This window comes from Carassius auratus, unplaced genomic scaffold, assembly GCF_003368295.1.
Source record: "Carassius auratus strain Wakin unplaced genomic scaffold, ASM336829v1 scaf_tig00025154, whole genome shotgun sequence".
Classification (NCBI taxonomy): Eukaryota; Metazoa; Chordata; class Actinopteri; order Cypriniformes; family Cyprinidae; genus Carassius; species Carassius auratus.
Window position 1 is genome coordinate 216,561 of NW_020525399.1, and position 22,725 is coordinate 239,285.

At 40.8% G+C, this 22,725-nt stretch overlaps 1 protein-coding gene across 1 annotated transcript; it reads right to left on the reverse strand.

Annotated features, from left to right (window-relative positions):
- Positions 1–782: 782 nt before the first annotated feature.
- Positions 783–7,287, reverse strand: LOC113078291 (zinc finger protein 271-like). Its single transcript, XM_026250616.1, has 3 exons — positions 7,117–7,287; positions 5,385–5,475; positions 783–2,342 (listed from the first exon to the last, which is right to left on the reverse strand). Exons 2-3 carry the CDS (start codon positions 5,407–5,409, stop codon positions 1,033–1,035), a joined length of 1,335 nt encoding a protein of 444 aa, XP_026106401.1. The 5' UTR covers positions 5,410–5,475; positions 7,117–7,287; the 3' UTR covers positions 783–1,032.
- Positions 7,288–22,725: the final 15,438 nt, after the last annotated feature.

Below are 22,725 nucleotides of genomic sequence, written 5' to 3' on the forward strand. Positions count from 1 at the left end.
GGGAACAGAATGCCTTTTAAAAGTTTTGGTAGCCTTTTGTCTTTCTCTTACTCTGTTTAAAGTAATCACAGTGTTGTTTTGTCTACAGCGATAAACAAGGAAACGCTATATCATTGCTGTTCCAAATGCACCAAAATGCTGCTTACAGTAGTCTTCACTGTTTAAACTGATTGATTAATGATTATTAAAGCTACTGAAGTCATTTAGGCAGGAGCAGAGAGTAGTTTCTAACTTCTTTTGTCATTTTTTTATCATTAACTCCTTTCCTTCCAGGTTTTTTTAAGTTGCCAGTCTGCACCAGCATTTTTGATAATCTTCACAAAAGTTTAATGGCATCCAGAATATTTTGTAAAATAAATATATGTACATGCAATATCATACAGAACAGAGCTTCTGCTTCGCAAAAGAAAATTTTAGCTTCATGTACTTTTTTTTTTTTTTATCAACACTTGAATGTTGGTAAGTACAACAGAGATCTTGCTTCTGGTCTGTGAATAATGGAAATGCAAAAGAGGATTGTTGATACATCATAAGTGGAAGAATAACTTAACTATTTTAAAAACAAAAGAGAAGAACAAATTAAAATTAAATCTCAGTCTCTCTTAAAAGTGTAGCAGCTTCTTCCGCTTCCTGAACAAGAACAGGTTTTGTAAAAAGCTTCCTTCATGAAAGAAGAGTAAGCAAACTAAAAGTGATATATATGCATAAAAAAAAAAAAAAAAAAAAAAAAAAAAAACTAAACAATATGAACCTATACAATAGGGTAATTTAAATGAAATATAAATTATATACACAATAAAAAAGAATGTTCTTTGGGGAGGAACTCCTTCTTTAATTTCATCTGAATCTCACAGAATCTGTTAGTTTTGAAAATAAACTTTTTTTTTTACTGTGAAAACTTTTAATAGTGTTTCTTTGTCATATCACTTGTAATGACTGGTTAGAACAGATTTTGTTTTAAATTATATTTTATTGCTTGACACATTATTATGGCAGACTTGGTGGGGACACAGCATCAGATCTGAAGATGATCTAGTTACTGTGAACGTTTTTAGTGTGACTGTTTAGAGAAGATAAACGACTGAAACACTTCCCACATGCAGTGCAGTGATACGGTTTCTCTCCAGTGTGAATCATCTCGTGCCTTTTCAAATGTATTGACTGAATGAATCTCTTGTCACAGTGTGAACACTTATAAGGTTTCTCTCCAGTGTGGATCCTTTCGTGTGTTTTAAGATTTTCTCGATAACTGAATCTTTTGTCACAGTGTGAACACTCATAAGGTTTTTCTCCAGTATGAATCCTCTCATGCTGTTTTAAACACTTTGCTGAAGTAAAAGTCTTTACACACTCAAAGCACATGTACTCTCTCACACCAGTATGTGTTTTCTGATGTTCTTTTAAATTTGCTAGACGTGAAAAACTCCTCTCGCATAAAGAACATGAATATGGCTTCTCCTTTCTATGAACACTCAGGTGTTTCTTCAGGTATGAAGCCCACAGAAATGTTTTTCCACACTGATCACACGCATACAATTTCTCTCCAGTGTGGATGTTCATGTGTCCTTTAAGATATGATGACTGTTTGAAACTCTTGCCACATTGATCACAAGTGAACAGCTTCTCTCCAAAATGAACTCTCATATGTACCTTGAGGTGTCCTTTTTGTGCAAATCTTTTCCCACACTGATCACAAGTGTAAGGTTTCTCATCAGTGTGGATAGTCTTATGTGCTTTCAGATTTGCTGACCGATTAAATCTCTTGTTGCAGTGTGAACACTTGTACGGTTTCTCTCCAGTGTGAATCATCTTATGTTTTTTCAGGAATCCTGACCGATTAAATCTCTTGTCACAGTGCGAACACTTGTAACGTTTTTCTACAGGGTGGATGTTCATATGCTCTGTAAGGTGTCCACTTTGTGCAAAATTCTTCCCACACTGATCGCATGTGTACGGTTTCTCTCCAGTGTGGATCCTCTTGTGCGTTTTCAGGTTTTCTGACCGACTGAATCTCTTGTCACAGTGTAAACACTTGTAAGGTTTCTCTCCAGTGTGGATCTTCATGTGTCTCTTAAGGCTTGGTGATTGTGTGAAACACTTTCCGCACTGATCACAACTGAATGGTTTCTCTCCAGTGTGAACTCTCATGTGAATATCAAGACTAGATTTGCTTGAGAAACACTTTCTACACTGAGTGCAGGCGAAAGATTTCTTGGCTCTTCCTTTCTTTAAATCTTTCTTTTTGGTTTGAGAGCAACTTAAAGGTTTTTGTCTAGTTGTGGAATTATTTTTCTCCTCATTTTCGCTCAATTGTTTATTCTCCTTATTTTCTTCAAGCGACTCTGAAAAAAAATTACCGAAAATAATTTTCAGTAACTTGTGAAAAAAATGTAAATAAAACAAATATGTGAAAGGAGATAAACCCCAATAAAACAGCTGAAAGCAGTCAAACATTCCGATGCAAATTTAGGAATGACACACCCCAGAAACCTTCCATGAATGGGATAAATTGTTCTTCAGATTATTACTTTTAAAACATTAGAGGCACAAGTCCAATGTTTCTATAGTGAGAACGCCCTGTGAATACACAGCTGCCAAAGAGGTCTTCCATATCCAGTTTCAATGATCACCATCCCATCAAACTCACAATTATCATCAAGAAGTGCTCATCACGAGGCACATCAAGACCCTGCTGCCACTCTCACTGGACCCACTGCAGTTTGCGTAACATCCTAACCACTCCACAAAAGTCACTATTTCCACCTCACTCATCTGGACAGTAAGGACAGATATGTTTGTTTAAATGATGCTTGTAGGCCTTAGAATAGCATTCAGCACCATCATTACTCAGCAAATGATCTGAAAGCTGAGCCTGCTAAGTCTGAACAACTCCATCTGCAGCTGGTCTTTTTAACAGAGAGACCTGACCTCAGTCTGGATTGGGAACAACGCCTCCAGTACTGGAGCCCCACAGGGCTGTGTGTTCAGCCACCTGCTGTTCACACTGCTAACTCACGACTGCAGTAAAAATGAATTAAAAGTTAGCTCACAGAAAGTAAATATAAGGGTTAAAAGACTAGTGCAAAACTAACAACCTGTCTCTGAATGTGAACAAAACAAAAGATATGGTTGTGGAATTCAGGAAGGCATGAGGCATGGCGCAGTCACATTTCTTGGTGTTCACATGGCAGAGAACATTACCCGGTCCCTCAACACCAGCACCATTACCAAGAAAGCCCAGTCTCTACTTACTGAGAAAGGCCCAGCACCCATCCTCATGAGGGGTGTACAAGTGCATCCTAAGTAGCTGCCTCACTGCCTGGTTTATGAATTGCACATGCTTGGAATGCAAAACCCTTAGTGAAAAGTGGGGACAGCTGAGAAGATAATCAGGTATTTCATGGACATTTATGCAACAAGCTGCATCTGCAAAGCCACCAACATTGTAGCTGAACCAGACTGCAAATAGTCGCATTTTTAGACCATTTTTTCTGCTGGTCCGACAATTTTTTTATTTAGAGGTCCCACAGTTGCGACTGCAAAATTTAAACATATTTACAATTAATGCAGTCGATTACATTAAAGCCCCTCCCCCTTCGTTCTATCATCCTCTCAGTTACACCCGCCGCTCACTCAATGTTATCGGAAAAAGTGGTAAAACACTTGTCTCACTGACTGTAATTTAGAGCTCATAATGAAACGGTCTATGCCTCATATTTCAGCAAAAACAACTCCATGTCTAAAGACAGTATCTCAGCCGAAGGAGCAATAGCAGATCCAGATAAAGAGCACGAAAAAGAGTAGGTGAGTGAAGGGCCAACTCCTGCAGCTAAAAAGAAATCTGTATAATTCCGTACTGAATGGCTCCGAGAATTTCCATGGGTAAGGTACAAAATAGAGAGTAACGAAATGTATTGTGAATATTGTACACCGTGTGTAGCTAGTGCAGGAAACACAAAATTTGCAAAGGGGTGTTCAAACTTTAAACACAAAACTATAAAGCTCCACAATGAAAGCATATAACATAGACTTTGCAGAACTGTATGGCACAAAGTAAATCCCCTCGTCACTGGCTTTAAATGACAAGAGGCTGCAAGTCGACCCTCCGAGATGACCAAACTTTTGCCAAAATTCAACACATCTTATCATATTATAAAAAGCGACGTTCCCTTCAAAAAATGTAATTCCGAGCTAATTCTTAAAAAAAAAATACAAAAAATAACCTGACTTTCCATCAATCCAATGCAAATGATTCTGCGATCAATTCATCGGTGTCATTGCAGACACAATGAATAGCAAGACATGAATTTGCCCATTACCCATTTATATCATTCATGATTGACGGAGACACAGATGTGTCTGTGAAGGACTGCCAGACTGTTTATGCACGGCTATTCAGAATGGGCAAACCAGTTAACATCCTGATCAGGCACATTGAGGTTCAGCATGCCAGTACTCCGGGCTGCCCAATCTGTTATCAGAATAAGTATAGAAGGCCCAGAACTGGAAGACTTTGATGCCAGGCAATTGTGTGAATAAGTGTTGCAGTACTTGATTAAATCATGCTTTCAGATACAAATATATATCTAGAAGGAACAAACAAATTCCTTGAGAATTATAACTTCCCACTCATGTCCTTTGCCGTCCTTTTTCTGATTTGAGGGATCCTTCTCCACCAAGCTAACTAAATATGTTTAACATGTAAATTCTTGCTAATTATGCGGTTATATTTTACAGGCTGTTGGCCTGAATTTTACCCCTGATGGAGTAGTGGTAGAGTGCTCTTGAAGCGAGTGAAAACCACAACACGTCAACTTTTAAAAGATCCAAGTCAAAAATCACACTGCTCCGCTCACATACTCTGATACTGACTCATCAGATTTTCTCAAACTGTTTACATCCGCTTAACATAAATTACTGTTCTGTCTCGGAGCATGTGCACAGAAATCTGCCTGGGGTATGGTTATCTCTTCCACTTACGAATGAATGAATAAATTAATGAATGCAGTTTTAATATCTTTCTCATTATCAAACATGTCCAGCAATTTAATAACAGTAGACTGCTTTTTACAACAATCAATGAGGAAATTTTGACTTTTAGGAAGGAATGAAAGTGCTGTGAAGGAAAGGAATGTTTGCTAGACAGAATGTGGCACAATAATCATCTTACCCAAAACATCTTGTTTTCAAAATCCTTAGAAGCCAAAACCAAAATCGAAAATAATGTTAGATTAATCACCCAGCCCTAAAGTGCAAGAGAGATCTCTTTTCTGGATTGTGAATAGCAAAAATGCTTTGAAGATTTTCATTACATATATTTCTTGTTAATATATAGCTTTATAACCTTCAGCATTATTAAAGAAGCATTAAGAGTAAACACCAACCTTTTTGTTCTTCAGTGAAGTTCATTCTGCAGGGTTGAGGAGCTTGACTGAATGAGTGACTGTTGTGGGAGGAACTTCATCAAACTTCTGACTGGAAGAAGGAAATTTGTCCAAAATAGCTATAAATTAGTTATGGAGGTGTTTTTTTTTTTTTTTTTTTTTTAATAAAAGTTTTTGTAAAAAAAAAAAAAAAAAAAAAAGTAAATATATAGACTACTCAATTTTTTTTGAAGTGACCAAAGCCTAACAAATACTGTTGTGTTGTCTCTTTGTAAATCATTATATTTAGGGCTGCAAGATTATTCCAGAAATTGTAATTGCGAATATTAATTAAGATTATCACAATTTACAATGAACACTTGAGGATTACATAATTGTGGCTAGGGGTGCTCCGATCACGATCGGCCGATGTTAATGCGCATCTCGTCAGTAAAGCCGGTTCTCTAATCAGCGGTAAATTCCATCAGGTGCGTGATTTCACTTAGAGCAGCTGTTACTACACAGAGCCATTGTTGATAGAGAAAATGCCCAAATTAACGCTGAAAATGAATGTGGATTTGTGCATCTTCTATGGATTTCTGACATGTCAGAAATTTTGGTCGCCTCTCGTGAGGTATCGCACTATTGAAGCAGGGCTACGAACCGATTTTCCGCGTTTCCCTCACTGCGCATGCGTGAAACCATGGTGACATCTGGCTGACACGGCGTGTATTGTGGACTGAAGTGATGTATGGATAACTTGTGGAGTTATGTTAAAGAAAAATAAAAAAGAAAAGAAGGGGAAAAAACGCCTGCTTCCCTCCAGTTCGCGTTGCAAAATGGATTGACCCTATTGGCCACGTCTTCCCAGCCACCTGCTCTTCTAGATACGCCGACGCCACCTTTTTTTTTTTTTTTTTTTTTTTTTGGACGTTTCAGCACACAGAATTGCGCATATCACCAACGCAGTGCGTTTATCCCGGGAAAGCATTTTTATTCTGGGAAAGCATGTTTATTCTGAAACCGCCACAAACATCCGGGTTTGAGGGATCCTACGTGTTGATTCGGTTGATTCCCCACGTATAGTGTGAGCAGTCAAATCGCAACTTGGCAATCGGACCGTATAGTGAGCGCACAAAAATCGTGAGCTTTGGCTTTACATCGCATGCGATCTACCGGTACAGTGTGAGTTGGTACCTTGCCGAAATCACAAAGAAATCGCACAGTGTATGCCCGCCTTAACGATCGGCCGATCGTGGTCGGAGCACCCCTGGCACACATAATTGTAGTGGCAATTAGAAATTGAATTAATTGTGCAGCCCTAATTATATTACTGTATTAAAAGTAACAGAGTTGAAAAAAAAAGCACATAAGTCTAAATTTAAAATTAAATGTATGCATTTAGCAGAAACTGACAGTGATCATAAAATCTAATTTAAACAGAAATATGATACATCTGTTCATATCTATGCGAAATCTGGTCATATTTTAATAACTTAATATTAAGTACTTAGAGGTATCTGTTCTTAATTTTCTCAAATTGATGTGCCCAGATAAACCTCAAAACGTGACGCTACGTTATATCCCAAAATAACGTCTAAGATAAATATTGCAGCAACAACTCACATCCATTCCTCTCACAGATAACGACACATCCTTTTATACCAACATTATCTCTCCAAACATCGAAACAATAATTCACACGAACATAAACACTGCATCACTCTTAAACAATTTAGCATGTTTCCCTCACCTGCGTGTTGCCAGCTGTTAAGTGTTTAAGTCATTAAACAGACAAACCGTGCTGTACTCGATGAAAACAAGACAGAAACGACCTCGTATATCGATTCGTTAACAAACTTTGTAGATAGTAGTTTAGAATATCAAAACACCACCAGCTCACCTCTCTCCTCAGAAGACTCCACAATGAGTACACGCGCGACAGTGATGACGTCATCGCAGCGCGGCGACATCAACAAAAATACAGTCTATTCTTTTTAAAAGATGTTTTTGTTAATACAGATAAAAATAATGTTTTTCTTATATATATATATATATAAATATAAATATATAAACCTTTGTCCCTGTTAAAATCGATGTTTCTGAATTTCAATTTGTTCTGTAAACTTGTCATTTTTTGTTATACTTAATAATAATAATTATAAAGATAATATAAAAAACAGTCTATGAGGAAAACAACATCCCCTATTTATGTTTGTGTTCCGTTTGACTTTAATATCTAGGTTGTCTACATGTCACTTTCAGATTTAGATAAACTTGATAGCTTCTTTAAATACCTGTCCCATCAGGCTCTTAGTGTAATGCTGGTCTTGTTATAAATTAATGTTCTAATATAAAGTTACATGTTTCCTCTTTATGTGCACAATTGCACAGAGTAAACTGTGTTCATCCTTCCTTATGCTTTTCATCTAACAGTTGACACATTTTCCCTTGAAAAGAGGAGCATGTTTGGTTAGAAAACCTTGAAACGGTGAAACAATAAAATAATACTAAGTCACAATAAATAGATTTGTAAACATATTTCTTAAATATTACATTTTTAAATATCAAATCTTTTAGTAATTATCATAAATGATATATCATTTAAAAGCTAAGAAGCCCAAGATTCATCCTGTGAACCATTTTACATATTACAAAAAGCATTTTGTTCTTTTAAAATTAAAATGTTTATAATCTTGGCAATTATAATTGGAAAGGTCTGAGTCTCTGGATCCCATGTTTGGTGTTTTATTTATTTAATTATTTGAGAGAGAGAGAGAGAGAGAGAGAGAGAGAGAGAGAGAAGCAGGATTGACAGAGAAATTTAGACATTTGTGACAGAAAACGGCATTCTTTTTTTTTTTTTTTTGGGATAGCACCCGGTGGCTGTTTGTGGTATGGCACCCTAAATAAAATCTCACAGGAATCTCTTTGTTTTTTTCACACCAACTTCAAATTTGGAACATATCTTATTTAGACATAAGGCTTTAATTTTATACCAATTTTATAGTAAAACCTGTTTTGTTAAAGATTTATAATAAATAAAATATAATTGATGATGGAGAGTGGGGTTCAGTCTGTAATGACGGGTGGGATCTGGCTGAAGCATCAGATGGGTTTTCATGGAGTGAATATCAGCCACGTAAGTATAGGACCCTATGAAAAAGGTTTACATCTTTGGTGGAATATGTCAGTGCTTTCCTTTGACCAAAGCATCACACCCTTAGGATGGAGGATCACCTTCTGGATAACCTCATTTGTTCATCCTTTTTTCTTCTTCTACCATCATCTGGAGGTTGAGAGTTTCATTCTTATGTTTCCTGTCCCTCATTCTTTGTCTCCATGAAATGGATTTGAGAATACCTGGTGATGGTGCCTCATCTTGACAGCCAGACTCAAATACTGATTGCTTCAGGTTTTCCATTTTCTTAAAACAAAGTCCCCTTGGTAGTGTTGTTTGCAATTCCTGACTTCATCAGCTCTTACAGGTCATCTTTGCGGCTCTGTTTTACCGTGCACTAACATGTCACCTTTGAAGGACACCTGTGCTTTAAGCGAGTTCTCGCTGTGAACAACAACATCAACTTCTACTGGGCAGTCAGTGAACAAGCAGTAGCCAGAGCATTTAAAAACAGGCGAGTTCCTGGTTTATCCTTGTTTTTTAACCCTGTGGCCTGTAAAAGCAAAACTGCAATGTGGATGGATTGTACAGATGACTGAATTCTTTCTTTTCCTAGTGAAATGTTGTCATGTCTTGTGTAACTTCTTCCTCTTTACAGCTTCAATCTCTGGTGCATCTTCCTTTCCATCTTCCTCTTGTAGCGCTTTCTTCAACTCCTTTGACTCCTTTGAGTCCTCTTTCTTAACATCCATCTGCCCAAACTCTTCGTTTTTTCAGATTCTTTCTTTCTCTCTTCTGCTTTTAAATTCGTTCATGTCTTGCATAACTTTTTTCACTTGTGCACCTTCACTCTCTGGTGCATCTTCCTTTCCACCTTCTTTGTATGCCCTTTTTAACTCCTCTATTTGGGGATGTATATGGTAAACTGTGTTCTGCCCAGAACTTGTGGTCTTGCTGTCGTGTGGAAAGAGGACCAGAGAGAGCAATTCGCGGAGCAAATATTGTCTTTAATGTTCAAACTCAGGAGCTTCAGATTATTAGGGAATGCAAACAGAAAAAAGCCCAAAGGGCAAAACTGGAACCAAAACTCGTCTTTGTTCAAAAGGAGAAAGCAAAAGCCACCGGCCGCCCCGGCGGATTGAGTACGGTGGACAGCTCCGCAACCTCGCAGTAGAGAGGGAGAGATCAGCAGGTCAGGAGACGAGCAGCGGCTAAACTTCCAGGCTCACACACACAGCACCCCGAACAAACAGGACTAAGACTGGGACAAAACGACAGGGAACAAGACATACCAGTTAAGCGTATTTAGGGGAATAATCTGGCAAGGCAGGTAGGGAGGAAAGGGAAAGAAGTAGGAGTGTTAATCAGAGGAGAAGAGGAAACAGGTGCGGGAAGCCAAGCGCGAAGAGTAGCGCAATGAGGAGCAGCTGAAGGAGATTAACGAGAGAAGAAAGATTAGTGCAAAGAGAAGAGAAGAAAAAGCATCAGAGAGGGGAGGGGAAAAGGGGAAAGGGAACCAGGATCATGACAGTGCCCCCGCCTCAACGAGCGCCTCCTGGCGCTCCCAAGGGGGAAGCCTGGCGGGAGCGGAGGAAATCATCAATAAGCGAACGGTCCAGAACGTCCCGGGAGGGGATCCAACTTCTCTCCTCGGGACCATAACCCTCCCAGTCCACTAGGTACTGTCGACCCCGCCCCCGGCGGCGGACGTCCAATAATCTACGAACCCTGTAGACAGGGGATCCCTCAACCTGAACGGGGGGGGGGTGGAAGACCGGGGTGGGGCGCGGATAACCGGTTTAATGCAAGACACATGAAAAAACAGGATGGACACGACGGAGATTGGGAGGGAGTTGGAGGCGGACCGCGACAGGACTAATAATCTTAGAAACTCGAAACGGCCCAACGAAACGAGGGGTCAATTTGCGTGAGATCGACTGGAGGGGCAGGTTAAGAGTAGACAGCCAAACCCTTTGACCGCAAATATATCTAGGGCTCTTGACTCGGCGGCGATTAGCGATACGTAGGGTCCGGTCTCTAAAACGGCAAAGAGCGGATCTGACCCTCCTCCAGGTACGCTTACAGCGCTGAACGAACGCCTGAGCCGACGGGACGTTGGACTCCGAGTCCTTGCACGAGAACAGGGGTGGCTGATAACCGAGACTAGCTTGAAAAGGGGATAGCCCAGTGGCCGAGGACGGGAGCGAATTATGAGCATATTCAGCCCAAGGGAGCTGTTCAGACCATGATGCTGGGTTGCGAAACGCAAGACTAGGTAATATGCGGCCGATGGTCTGATTGGCTCGTTCGGCCTGACCATTAGTCTGAGGATGGAAACCGGACGAGAGGCTAGCGGATGCACCGATTAAACGGCAGAACTCCTTCCAGAACTGCGAAGCGAATTGTGGACCTCTATCAGAGACGACATCAGAAGGTAGACCATGTAGCTTAAAAACATTCTCAACGACAGTCTGGGCGGTCTCCTTGGCGGAGGGGAGTTTGGGTAGAGGAATAAAATGCGCTGCTTTAGAGAAGCGGTCGATGACAGTGAGGATAACGGTATTTCCAGCCGACGGGGAAGACCCGAAATGAAATCAAGGGCGATATGGGACCACGGGCGTGAGGGAATGGGGAGGGGTCTAAGAAGGCGGCCGGAGGGGAGTTACCAGATTTCGTCTGTGCGCACACCGCGCAGGCGGCTACAAAACTACGAGTGTCCCGTTCGCGGGAGGGCCACCAGAACCGTTGGCCTATGGAAGCCAGGGTGCCCCTAACGCCGGGATGGGCAGCTAATTTGGACGTATGAGCCCACTGGAGGACAGCCGGACGGACGGATGCAGGGACGAAAAGAAGATTAGAGGGGCATCGACGGGGAGTGGCGGAGTGAGAAAGAGCTCGTTTGACTAGTCTCTCGATTCCCCAGATGGCCGCACCAATCACACGCCCCTCGGGGATAACGGGAACGCGTGACTCGGAGCACTCTGAGGAATCGAAGAGGCGGGACAGAGCATCAGGCTTGACGTTCTTCGAGCCGGGTCGGTAGGAAATAGAAAAGTCGAAACGGGTGAAAAATAATGCCCAACGAGCCTGACGGGCACTCATCCTCCTCGCTGAACGAATATATTCGAGATTCCTGTGATCCGTCCATACCAAGAAAGGAACGCAGGAACCTTCTAGCCACTGACGCCATTCACTTAGCGCGAGGCGGATAGCGAGTAGTTCACGATTACCCACGTCGTAATTACGCTCGGAGGGAGTTAGTCGGTGCGAGAAAAAAGCGCAGGGGTGGATCTGACCATCGGAGGCAGACCGCTGGGAGAGTATAGCTCCAACGCCTGCTTCGGACGCGTCAACCTCGACTATGAACTGTTTGGAGGGGTCAGGGGTCATTAGGATGGGAGCGGACGTGAAAAGGGTCTTCAGGCGGTCAAAAGCGCGCTGGGCGGACTCGGTCCATTCAAAACTGGACTTGACAGAGGTAAGGGCGGTTAGGGGCGCTGCGACCTGACTGTAGTTGCAAATGAAGCGGCGGTAAAAATTGGCGAACCCCAAGAAACGCTGCAAGGCGACGCGAGAATCAGGAACTGGCCAGTCAATAACCGCCTTAACCTTAGCGGGGTCCATGCTAATGCCCTCCCCTGAAATAACCGATCCCAAAAAGGTGACCGAGCGCGCGTGAAAGCAGCATTTCTCCGCCTTGACGAACAGCCTATTCTCGAGAAGCCTTTGAAGAACGCGGCGAACCTGCTGGACGTGCACCTGGAGGGAGGGCGAGAAGATAAGAATGTCATCTAGATAGACGAAAACAAATATATTTAGCATGTCTCTAAGAACATCATTTACCAACGCCTGAAAAACCGCGGGGGCGTTTACGAGGCCGAACGGGGAGAACGCGATACTCAAAGTGCCCAAGGGGCGTGTTAAACGCGGTCTTCCATTCATCCCCCTCCTTTATGCGAATTAAGTGATAGGCGTTGCGAAGGTCCAACTTCGTGAAGAATTTGGCGCCCTGCAAGACCTCAAAGGCCGATGACATGAGGGGTAATGGATAACGGTTCTTAATAGTTATCTCGTTAAGGCCCCGATAGTCTATACAGGGGCGCAAGGAACCATCCTTCTTCTTAACGAAGAAGAACCCGGCGCCCGCGGGAGAGGATGAGGGAACTATGGTACCTGCGTCCAGGGACTCCGATAGATATTTTTCAAGAGCTTCGCGTTCTAGCCTCGACAGGGAATACAGTCTACCACGAGGTGGCGTAGTGCCCGGGAGAAGGTCGATGCTACAGTCATAAGGGCGGTGAGGGGGGAGAGAAGCGGCCCGCGAACGACTGAAAACCATCCGCAGATCGTGATACTCCTCCGGCACCCCAGACAAATCCCCTGGATCTTCCTGAAACACAGAGACAGAGGATACAGGAGGAATAGCAGAGGTTAAACAGTTGACATGACAAGACACATTCCAAGAGAGGATGGTACCCCTTATCCAGTTAATCTGGGGATTATGAAGTACTAGCCAGGGATGCCCTAAAACTACTGGGAAATAAGGAGAATGAAAAGTTAAAAAGGATATGGTCTCACGGTGGTTACCGGAGATAGTGAGTGTTAAGGGTGGAGTCTCATGGTTAACCCTCGGGAGAGAGCTTCCATCTAGAGCAAATAGGGGAGAGGGTGCATCTAACTCCATCAGGGGAATACCTTGCGCACGAGCCCATGACTCATCCACGAAATTGCCCTCGGCCCCGGAGTCAATCAGAGCCCTGCAGGAGGCAGAGGAGCCAGGCCAGCGAAGATGGATCGAGAAGGTGGTGCAGGAGTTAGGAGGAGAGACTAGAGTGGTTGCGCTCGCCAGAAGCCCTCCCCCTCACTGACGAGCTCTGTCTTTTAACGGGCACACGGCGACAAAATGCGCAGGTGAAGCGCAATACATGCAGAGTCGATTGACCACTCTTCGTTCTCGCTCTGCAGCGGAAATGCGGATGCCGCCCAGTTGCATGGCCTCAGGTTCAGAGGAGGGAAGTGCCAGGGGATCGGCGGGCGGAGGAGCCAGTAGGGCGGACTCCAGACCCCGAGCGCGGCGGCGCTGGTCAAAACGCTTCTCGATGCGTAAGGCCAAGTCGATCAGTGCATCCAGGCGAGTAGGGACCTCCCTGGACAATATCTCATCCCTTATACCCCCGTGGAGCCCCTCCAGAAAACGAGCGAGCAGCGCCGGTTCATTCCAGCCACAGGAGGTTGCCAGAGTGCGGAACTCGATAGAAAAGTCTGTAACTGAGCGCTTACCCTGGCGCAGAGAAGACAAGAGGCGGAGGCCTCCTCCCCGTAGACAGACCGGTCGAAGACACGGATCATCTCCTCCTTGAAGAGGGAAAAACGCTCGACACACACAGCCCTTGACTCCCAGACTGCCGTTCCCCACTGGCGAGCCCGTCCGGAGAGGAGAGAGATAACGTAGGCGATCCTGGCCCTGTCCCCAGAATAGGTTGACGGCTGGAGGGAAAACACAACCTCGCATTGGATTAAAAATGAACGGCACTGGGTGGGCTCACCGGAATAGCACGGCGGGTTGTTAATGCGAGGCTCCGTGGAGTGAACGGATCCGGACAGGGCTGGCGGATTGAGACTACACTGGTGGAGTTGTCTAGCCAGATCCGTCACCTGAGCCGCCAGCGTCTCCACGGCCTGTCTGGCGGCCGATAATTCCTCCTCGTGTTTACCCAGCATAACTCCCTGGATCTCGACGGCCGTCTGTATCGGATGCTCTCCTGCTGGGTCCATAGTGGCCAGATTATTCTGTCGTGTGGAAAGAGGACCAGAGAGAGCAATTCGCGGAGCAAATATTGTCTTTAATGTTCAAACTCAGGAGCTTCAGATTATTAGGGAATGCAAACAGAAAAAAGCCCAAAGGGCAAAACTGGAACCAAAACTCGTCTTTGTTCAAAAGGAGAAAGCAAAAGCCACCGGCCGCCCCGGCGGATTGAGTACGGTGGACAGCTCCGCAACCTCGCAGTAGAGAGGGAGAGATCAGCAGGTCAGGAGACGAGCAGCAGCTAAACTTCCAGGCTCACACACACAGCACCCCGAACAAACAGGACTAAGACTGGGACAAAACGACAGGGAACAAGACATACCAGTTAAGCGTATTTAGGGGAATAATCTGGCAAGGCAGGTAGGGAGGAAAGGGAAAGAAGTAGGAGTGTTAATCAGAGGAGAAGAGGAAACAGGTGCGGGAAGCCAAGCGCGAAGAGTAGCGCAATGAGGAGCAGCTGAAGGAGATTAACGAGAGAAGAAAGATTAGTGCAAAGAGAAGAGAAGAAAAAGCATCAGAGAGGGGAGGGGAAAAGGGGAAAGGGAACCAGGATCATGACACTTGCAGAAGGCATTCCCCTGATTTCTGCTAAGATGATGACTTCTGAAGCTCTTGGATGTGTTTCAAAATGTCCTCAAATGATAAATATTTTTTCTGCACTGTAAAACCAAAATATTTGTAGTTTGGTTTATTTTTGTCTGAGAAGTGAACATACATACCTTCTATTATACAGGAGTTATTAAACTTCAGGCTTACCATTGAATGTAATGTAAAAAGAAAATGCTTAAATACTACAAATAAAACCGTTATACTAAAGTCCTTACTTTTCAAAATGGTTTGAAGACAATTTGATTAATTGGAAATAAAACATGCAATCAATGTTTTTGTTCACTTAAATACTGATCACCTGTTTAATATTGCTCTGTTCTTATAACAAACTGCATACATTACCAACTGTACACATGTTGCTGTACACTGCAAATGACATGTAAACTACTTTGCATATGGACCTGAACACACCTGAATTTAATTCAATGTAATCTGTAGTCATATTCTCATGAAGCTAATTTAAATAATCATATTCATTAATAATGAAGCACTGAACATTAATCAAAAACAAGCACAACACAGTCACATATATTTGAAGAAAAATAAAAACGAACTCACCCATTTTTTCATCCTTTTGACATTTTCAGTTTATGATCAAGTCAGTTTTGCTCAATAGCAACTAGGCCAAACTGGCCTTATGTTTTAACACTTATATTTTTTATAAAATTTAAATGTGAGAAGAAAAAATAAAAAATGAATGGGATTTGTATCTCAAAAGACAAAGTGAAAAATGAGACATTTAAATAACTTACACTGTTTCTCTATTGAACAAAGCTGCATAATTGATCTGTGCTAGCGCAAAGCAATGTGATTAAGTCATGTATTGGACATAATGAAATGAATGATCACAGTGTGTTTGTAAAAGTGAATGTTTTGCACATGCTACTGAATATTAATAGCTGGATGATTAAGATTGCCTAATTTTATTTCACATTTAAGATTAAATAGCAAAATTATAACGAAGGCTTTAAGGTTAGGCTACATATTGATTAATATATATATTCAGTATTTTTGTGTCATACATATTGAAACAGTCAATACTTGAAAAAGAAAGTGGACTGTGTAGATAGTTGTAATGTGAAGCAAATGCAAATTAATTTTAATGAGTAGATAAATAAATGAACAGAAGAAAACTAGCAGGAGCAACAGGATAAAGAGAGATGAAGTCACAGGTGGCCAGGAAGTTGCAGTGAAATGAGACAGCAGGAGAGCATGACGAAAGTACTGAGATGAGCAATTCGGTGGAGAGGTGAGTGGATGGGGTACCAGAAGAGCTATGATCCAACGTAGTGAAGAAAGGCAGAAACCGGGACAAGAAACCAGGCATGCACACAGGAAGCTTCAAACAACAATCTGACAAACACAAGATGAAAGACAGGGCAATAAATAGGGAGCAGGTAATGAGTGGCAGCTTTAGCTGATGAACAATTAATGGAGACACCCACATGAAACAATCAGTGCTGACGAGACACACACATAACTCCACTCCAAAAATGGAGACATAATACTCGACATAACAACGTTTTTAACGCCTGACAGCTGAATATATATATATATATATATATATATATATATATATATATATATATATATTTTTTTTTTTTTTTTTTATGAATGTTCTTATTGGTTCGGGCATGTCATAGAAAACATTGAAGTCATTTCAGAACTGACCGGAATCCTTTTTTGATAATTTAATACATTGATGAATTACTTTTTTTATTTTGTTTTTTATTTTTAATTTTTTTTCGAAGTTTGATGATTGTTTACTTTCCCATAAAAAGATTTGATAAAATGCAGCAGTGAACCAACTATTAATTCATGACAAGGATGTATGGATTCCTGTTCTTGCTTTGGTGTCAGATCCATTGTTACTCTGTGCTCTGGATCAGCTGCTGTCCATGGTCCTGAAGCTCCTCAGCTTCACCTCCTTATTCCAACTCAAACTAAGAATGACCTGCTGCCTCCTTGATAGGGATAGCAAGTAAGATTTCTTAGCCTGATCACTTTCTGGTGGTTTTTAATGTAACTGAAATCCTATTTTGCATAAATATGCACTGTTATCTATCTATCTTTTTTTTTTTTTTTTTTGTGCAGCAAAGTCTCAAGTACAAAAATCAAGACTAAAGACGTTAAAATACACATAAGGGAAACAGATAAATACCAAAGTGTTGAGTCAAACATAAAACATAAAGATAGTAAAGATCTAAACTTGTTAGTTACCCCAAAACAAGGTAAACATATAAAATCTGATATTAATAAAAATAAACAACAAAATGTATAATTTTGTGTGTGAGAAACAGGTACAGATACACCGATAATGACACATAATCAACACACTGGCAAACAAACACTGATCCATAACATACATTGTGGAAACATAACATACATAGCTGAAAACAGAGAAACTTGAAGATTAAAACTAAATTGATAATATCAATAATTGAGTTTTAGCTAGTTTAAATTCCAATTGTACATATCAGTAATGCAATTCTTACTAGAAGAAGCTTAGAGCTTTTAACTAGTAAAAAGTGAATTCTTGAGATTAATTTGTCACTAGTTGAAATGTTAATTCCTGATATCTGTAAATTTATTTCAACATGTTGCATTTGTCATTTCTTATATCTAAAAATTTATTTCTGATATCAAATATTAGAAAATTACTTATTTTACTTCTAACAATAACATTCATAATATCAGAAATGAACATTGTTACTAGTGACAATCAAATTATTGATCTCAAAAATGAACATTTATACTAGTAGCAATTTAATAGTATAAAGAATTGACATTTGCACTAGTAACCATGTGATTACTGATATCAAAATGATAAGGCTTTTGCTAGTATGCATTGTATTTCTAATATGTGCAATTGGAATTTTAACTAGCAAGAAATAAATTTTTGATAAAAACAACTGAATTTGAATGGCAGCCTATGGTGATGTTTAACTACTAAAAAAATACAATTACAAATATAAAGAATTATATTTTTAACTAGTTGAAATTTGATTCCTGAAATCAAGAATTAAAATTTTTACTATTGAAGACTGAATTGTTGATATTAATAATTCATATCCTGTGAATGAATAAAAGTCAAAATAGCTTGCCATAAATCCCACTACAACAAGGACAGCTAGTGATTATTAAAGAATGATACAGTAAAATGATATGAGAATTAACACAGTGGTACTTGTGACATGTACAACAAGAGTCTGTTGGAGATTGCAGAAAACAATTTTACTGTAATATTTTATGAATCTTCCAATATGACTATAGAGTGAAAACTTTACTATTTTTCATGAATTTGGCATGCAATTATTAAAGAATGATACATTAAAATGATATGACAATCACCACAGTCCTACTTTGGGACATGTACAACAAGAATCGGGTGGAGTTTGGAGCCAAACAAAGGTACTATTTTTCCTGATTTTGGCATGCAATTATTAAAGAATGAATTGCAAATCTAGTTATGGTATTCTTACAATCTGACATTCCTACATAATGCTTTCCTTGGTTGGAACAGATGCACAAATCTGCTAAATGTGACTGTACATGAAAAGCTGGTCCTTTGAAGGGTAGTCCACTTTACAAACAATTTTAATCCTGTACAGAAAACTAAAATCCTCTGTTAGCTCTTAGATTATTTGTCATCTGTAAAATTGTAGTCATCTGTTTTGGTACATCCCATCTATTTCTTTCAAGACATACTGTTTCTTTAGTTATTGGGTGTGTTTTCCACGCTGAATGGAGCTGCATAAAGATCCAACATTCTCCATCTATTTCTTCCTTCAGAACTCCTCTTGGTAATAATGCTAATGCACATGCATAATTTCCTTCACACTTGGTCTTAGCTGTCCTAACTTCCTTAAAATTATCACTTAGATCTGAACTCATAATAAATTCTATATCTTTCGTGAATGCATCCTGTGGTAGGTCAATCAGGTTTGGAGACAAATCAGAAAATACCTTTTCAATGATTTTTGCTGGTCTTACGACAGAAATCTGAACATTCTGATAAACATCTGCCCCTTTAATGGACCATGCGCAATAATATATTCCAGTGTCCGAATACTGCATATTAGCTATTGTGATATTCGATAACACTGCATAGCCCCTGCTCACATCTCTCCAGATCATTTCTTGTTGTTCCTTCCGTACTATTCCTAGGTTGAATATTTCATCAACTCGCCATGCTCCTGTCCCATAATAAGCTTTGACATCGGACCAACTGCAGGCTTCTGAACAAAAATTAAATTCTGGACCATACATGTTTCTTATATTTTTTAGATTCATCATCAGTCCTACACTCACAGATATAGGGTCACAGAGGAAACTCTCGTCTCTTCCCTGTTTTAGAGTAATTATTAATGGATTGGTGTAGGGTGGAGTTCTCCTTGACTCAGATAGTTCCCTCTTTTGAGGTGTTGTGTCATTCTGCCTCACTTTCTCCACTTCCCTTAAGATTCCCTTAAAATTACTGATACATCTATTAAGGCTATTGTCACTAGGACACACATGGTTCCTCGTATGCCACACATACCTGGCAATCTAAATGGGTGCCATGGCTTCTGATCACTTTTTATTCTTCTCGGTATAATAACTTACAGTGTGGTTCAATTAGTGATCTTGTGACCCTATCTATATTATATAAGATTAATACTCTGTTCTGGTGTACCTCCTTTGGACTAACTATATTTACTAAGGGTTCTTTCACACCTGCCTCATTTAGTTCGACTGAATCGTACAAGAGTTCGTTTGGGCAGGTGTGAAAGCAGCGAAGGCGGACCAGACAAGGCGATGGTCTCGGTACGCTTTCAAACGAACTCTGGAGCAGTTCGTTTGTGGTGAGAACGTGATCCGACCTAGAACAGACCCAACTGCAAAAAGTACTGATAAATTATGGACTAAACCAGCTGCCGTAGTCAGTCGTGCTGTGCATTAAGGGATGAGGAAGTGTTGTCGACAGTTTGCACTTTAGCATGGCAGCTCATGGACAAACTTGGAGTAGTGAGGAGGTGCGGAGCCTCATAGAAATTTGATGACCACGAGCATGTCAAAGTTAAGAAGAATTAATGCACGCCTCCACTTGAAGTTACAAGTGAGCCGTTTGCAGTGGCATTAGAACGTTGTTTTCAAGCCACTTCCGCGCTTCATTATAGAAATGTATTGTTTGCATATTGTGGTGTATACAAACAATGTACTAGATTATGGCCAGGGACAAAATCAGCCCATGCAGTCGTCTCTCCATAGTTGTGTTGTCTCCGTGTTGTTTGCTGGCTTTTCCTCTTATGTTGGAATTTCCCCACATGTAAATTCTGACCAACTGAAAAGCAGTTTAGGAAAAAAGTAATGGCCAATGAGTGATGTGGATGTTGCCACGTGACTGCATTTTGGCTCGTTTCAACTGGTTCAGACCAAAGCAATCAGTGTGGTGTGAAAATTGTTTGCCAATGATTCGGACCAAATGAACCGAACTAGAGATATGAAAGCACCCTAAATCAGTATTGAGGTCTTCTTGCTATTTTAGTTTGCAACAGTGTCCATAAGTCTATTGCATTTTCTGGGTGGTATGTGTATATTTTAGTAACTTTACCAAAAACTATGTTCGTAGTTTTGTTCGTAGCAAAAACTGCCTCTTCCATCTTAGAACATTGCCAAGCTATGAAACATGTTATCTGTTTCTGATGCAGAAAATCTAGTTCATGCATTCATGACCTCTAGACTGGACTATTGTAATGCACTTCTAGGTGGTTGCCCTTCTTCTTCAATAAACAAGCTACAGGTAGTCCAAAATACAGTGACTAGACTCCTTACGAGGTCAAGAAATATGATCATATTACCCCAATTTTACAGTCTCTGCACTGGCTACTTATTAAGTTCCCGTATCAGTTACAAATTATCTTTATATGTGATATATCAAAACAGCTACAAGATTCACTACCCAAGGACGACTTTCTGGAAAACAGCCAGGGAAGCCAGGACAACACATCACCAGGACAACACATCACAGCCACCGGAAACACCAGAGACACAGCCCATCTCACCAAACACATTATCCCTCTCTCCAGCATCTCCACTTCTGTGCTTCTCACAGAAAATGGAGGAATTGGTGTATGTTGGGACTAAACTCTCCCACTCATTCGCTGCTAGCCCTCAGATATCAACAAAAAATGGCGGGCCCCCCAACCACCAAAGCCTGTGGGCCCTGTTCCTATGAGAGCTATCCGACCGCTGCCACAACGCCAGGGCCCAAACCCTCTATCTGCTGAAGGTGAACCAAAACAACTGATAGCTGCTCTCAGTGATATGTGTCGGGTCCCTGCTATAATAGCAGCAACATTCACAATTGCTTACAGACCAAGCGGGAACCCAGTGGTGCCTGTAGCTTTCTCTATTTCAGTTTTATCATGTGATAGAAAGTCTAAGGCCTTCTCAAGCCAAAGGGCAAACTCATCTAATCTGCGGCCTATTATGCATCAAACTAAGATTGATATAAAGACACCAAGCACTGCCATCAAGCTAGCACTTTTTAAACATTCACTCACTAAAAAATAAATCATTTCTAATCAATGACTTTTATAACCACAAACAATCTGGATTTTATGTTTCTAAATGAAACATGGCTTGAAGACAGCTGCAGTGCAACAATCCTAAATGAAGCAGCCCCTCCTAACTTCACGTACATGAGTGTTTGCAGGACTGTTAGGAGAGGTGGGGGTGTAGCTGCTCTATTTAAAGATGTCTATCAATGCAAGCAAGTGTCATTTGGTCAGTACTTGTCTTTTGAATATCTGAATATAATACTCTTTTTGCCACTGTTGAGAGACTGACAAACCCTAGCAGCACCTAAAACCGTCTACCTGTTGTCTTGACACACTTCCCACATCTTTTTCAAAAGTGTGCTTGACTACTTAAAAGCAGATCTCTTAGAAGTGGTGAATGCCTCACTTCCTTTCTGGGACATTTTCCAAACTCCCTAAAAACTGCAGTTGTAAAGCCCCTCCTGAAAAAGAGCAATCTTGATAACACAATTTTGACCAAAATTTTAGACGAATATCTAATCTTCCTTTTATAGGCAAAATTATAGAAAAGATTGTTTTTAATCAGATTAACAAATACTTAAACTCAAATGGATACCTGGACAATTTTCAATCTGGTTTCCGACCGCATCACAGCACAGAGACAGCACTCATTAAGATAATAAATGATATTCGTTTAAATTGTGACTCTGGCAAAATATCGGATCTGGTATTGCTAGATCTCAGTGTTTGCGTTTGACACTGTCGATCATAATTTATCAATTTGGGATTACCTGCTACGAATTCAATTCAAGTTTATTTGTATGGCGCTTTTTTACAGTACAACATCATTACAAAGCAACTTTTACAGAAAATTCGGTTTCTACAATATTTAGTAGTAGCTTATAAGTGATGACTGTCAGTTTATGCACGTATGACAGGATTTTTCAGAAATACTGTCACGCTGTCAATCTCTGTTTTCCTGGGTGTCCCCTAGTGAGCTCACTTCTCCTTAGGCACTTCACCATAGGCACTTTAATTCCGCTAGTCTGGTCATGTTGTCACAGTAATTGCACTCCAATTAAATCGCACAGGTGCTGACAATCCTTTGTCATTAGTCTCCCTTTATAGAGCTGTCTTTCTCTGTTGTCTGTATGGAGTCCTTATCCTATGTGTCTATGCTCTCGTCTCCCGAGACTTCACCTACCTTCTCGTTCCTCCGAGTTTCCCGTTTCATCCGGTTTCCCTCTTTTGGTTTGTTTGTCTATCAAGACTGTTTATTTTGTATTTACCCTTCTGTTAATAAAC

Excerpts from the sequence above, each read along its gene's own strand:
- LOC113078291 (XM_026250616.1), bottom strand. The coding sequence starts at position 5,409 with ATGAACTTCACTGAAGAACAAAAAG. Across the intron at positions 2,343-5,384 it reads CTTCACTGAAGAACAAAAAG|AGTCGCTTGAAGAAAATAAG; the intron begins GTTGGTGTTTAC and ends ATTTTTTTTCAG.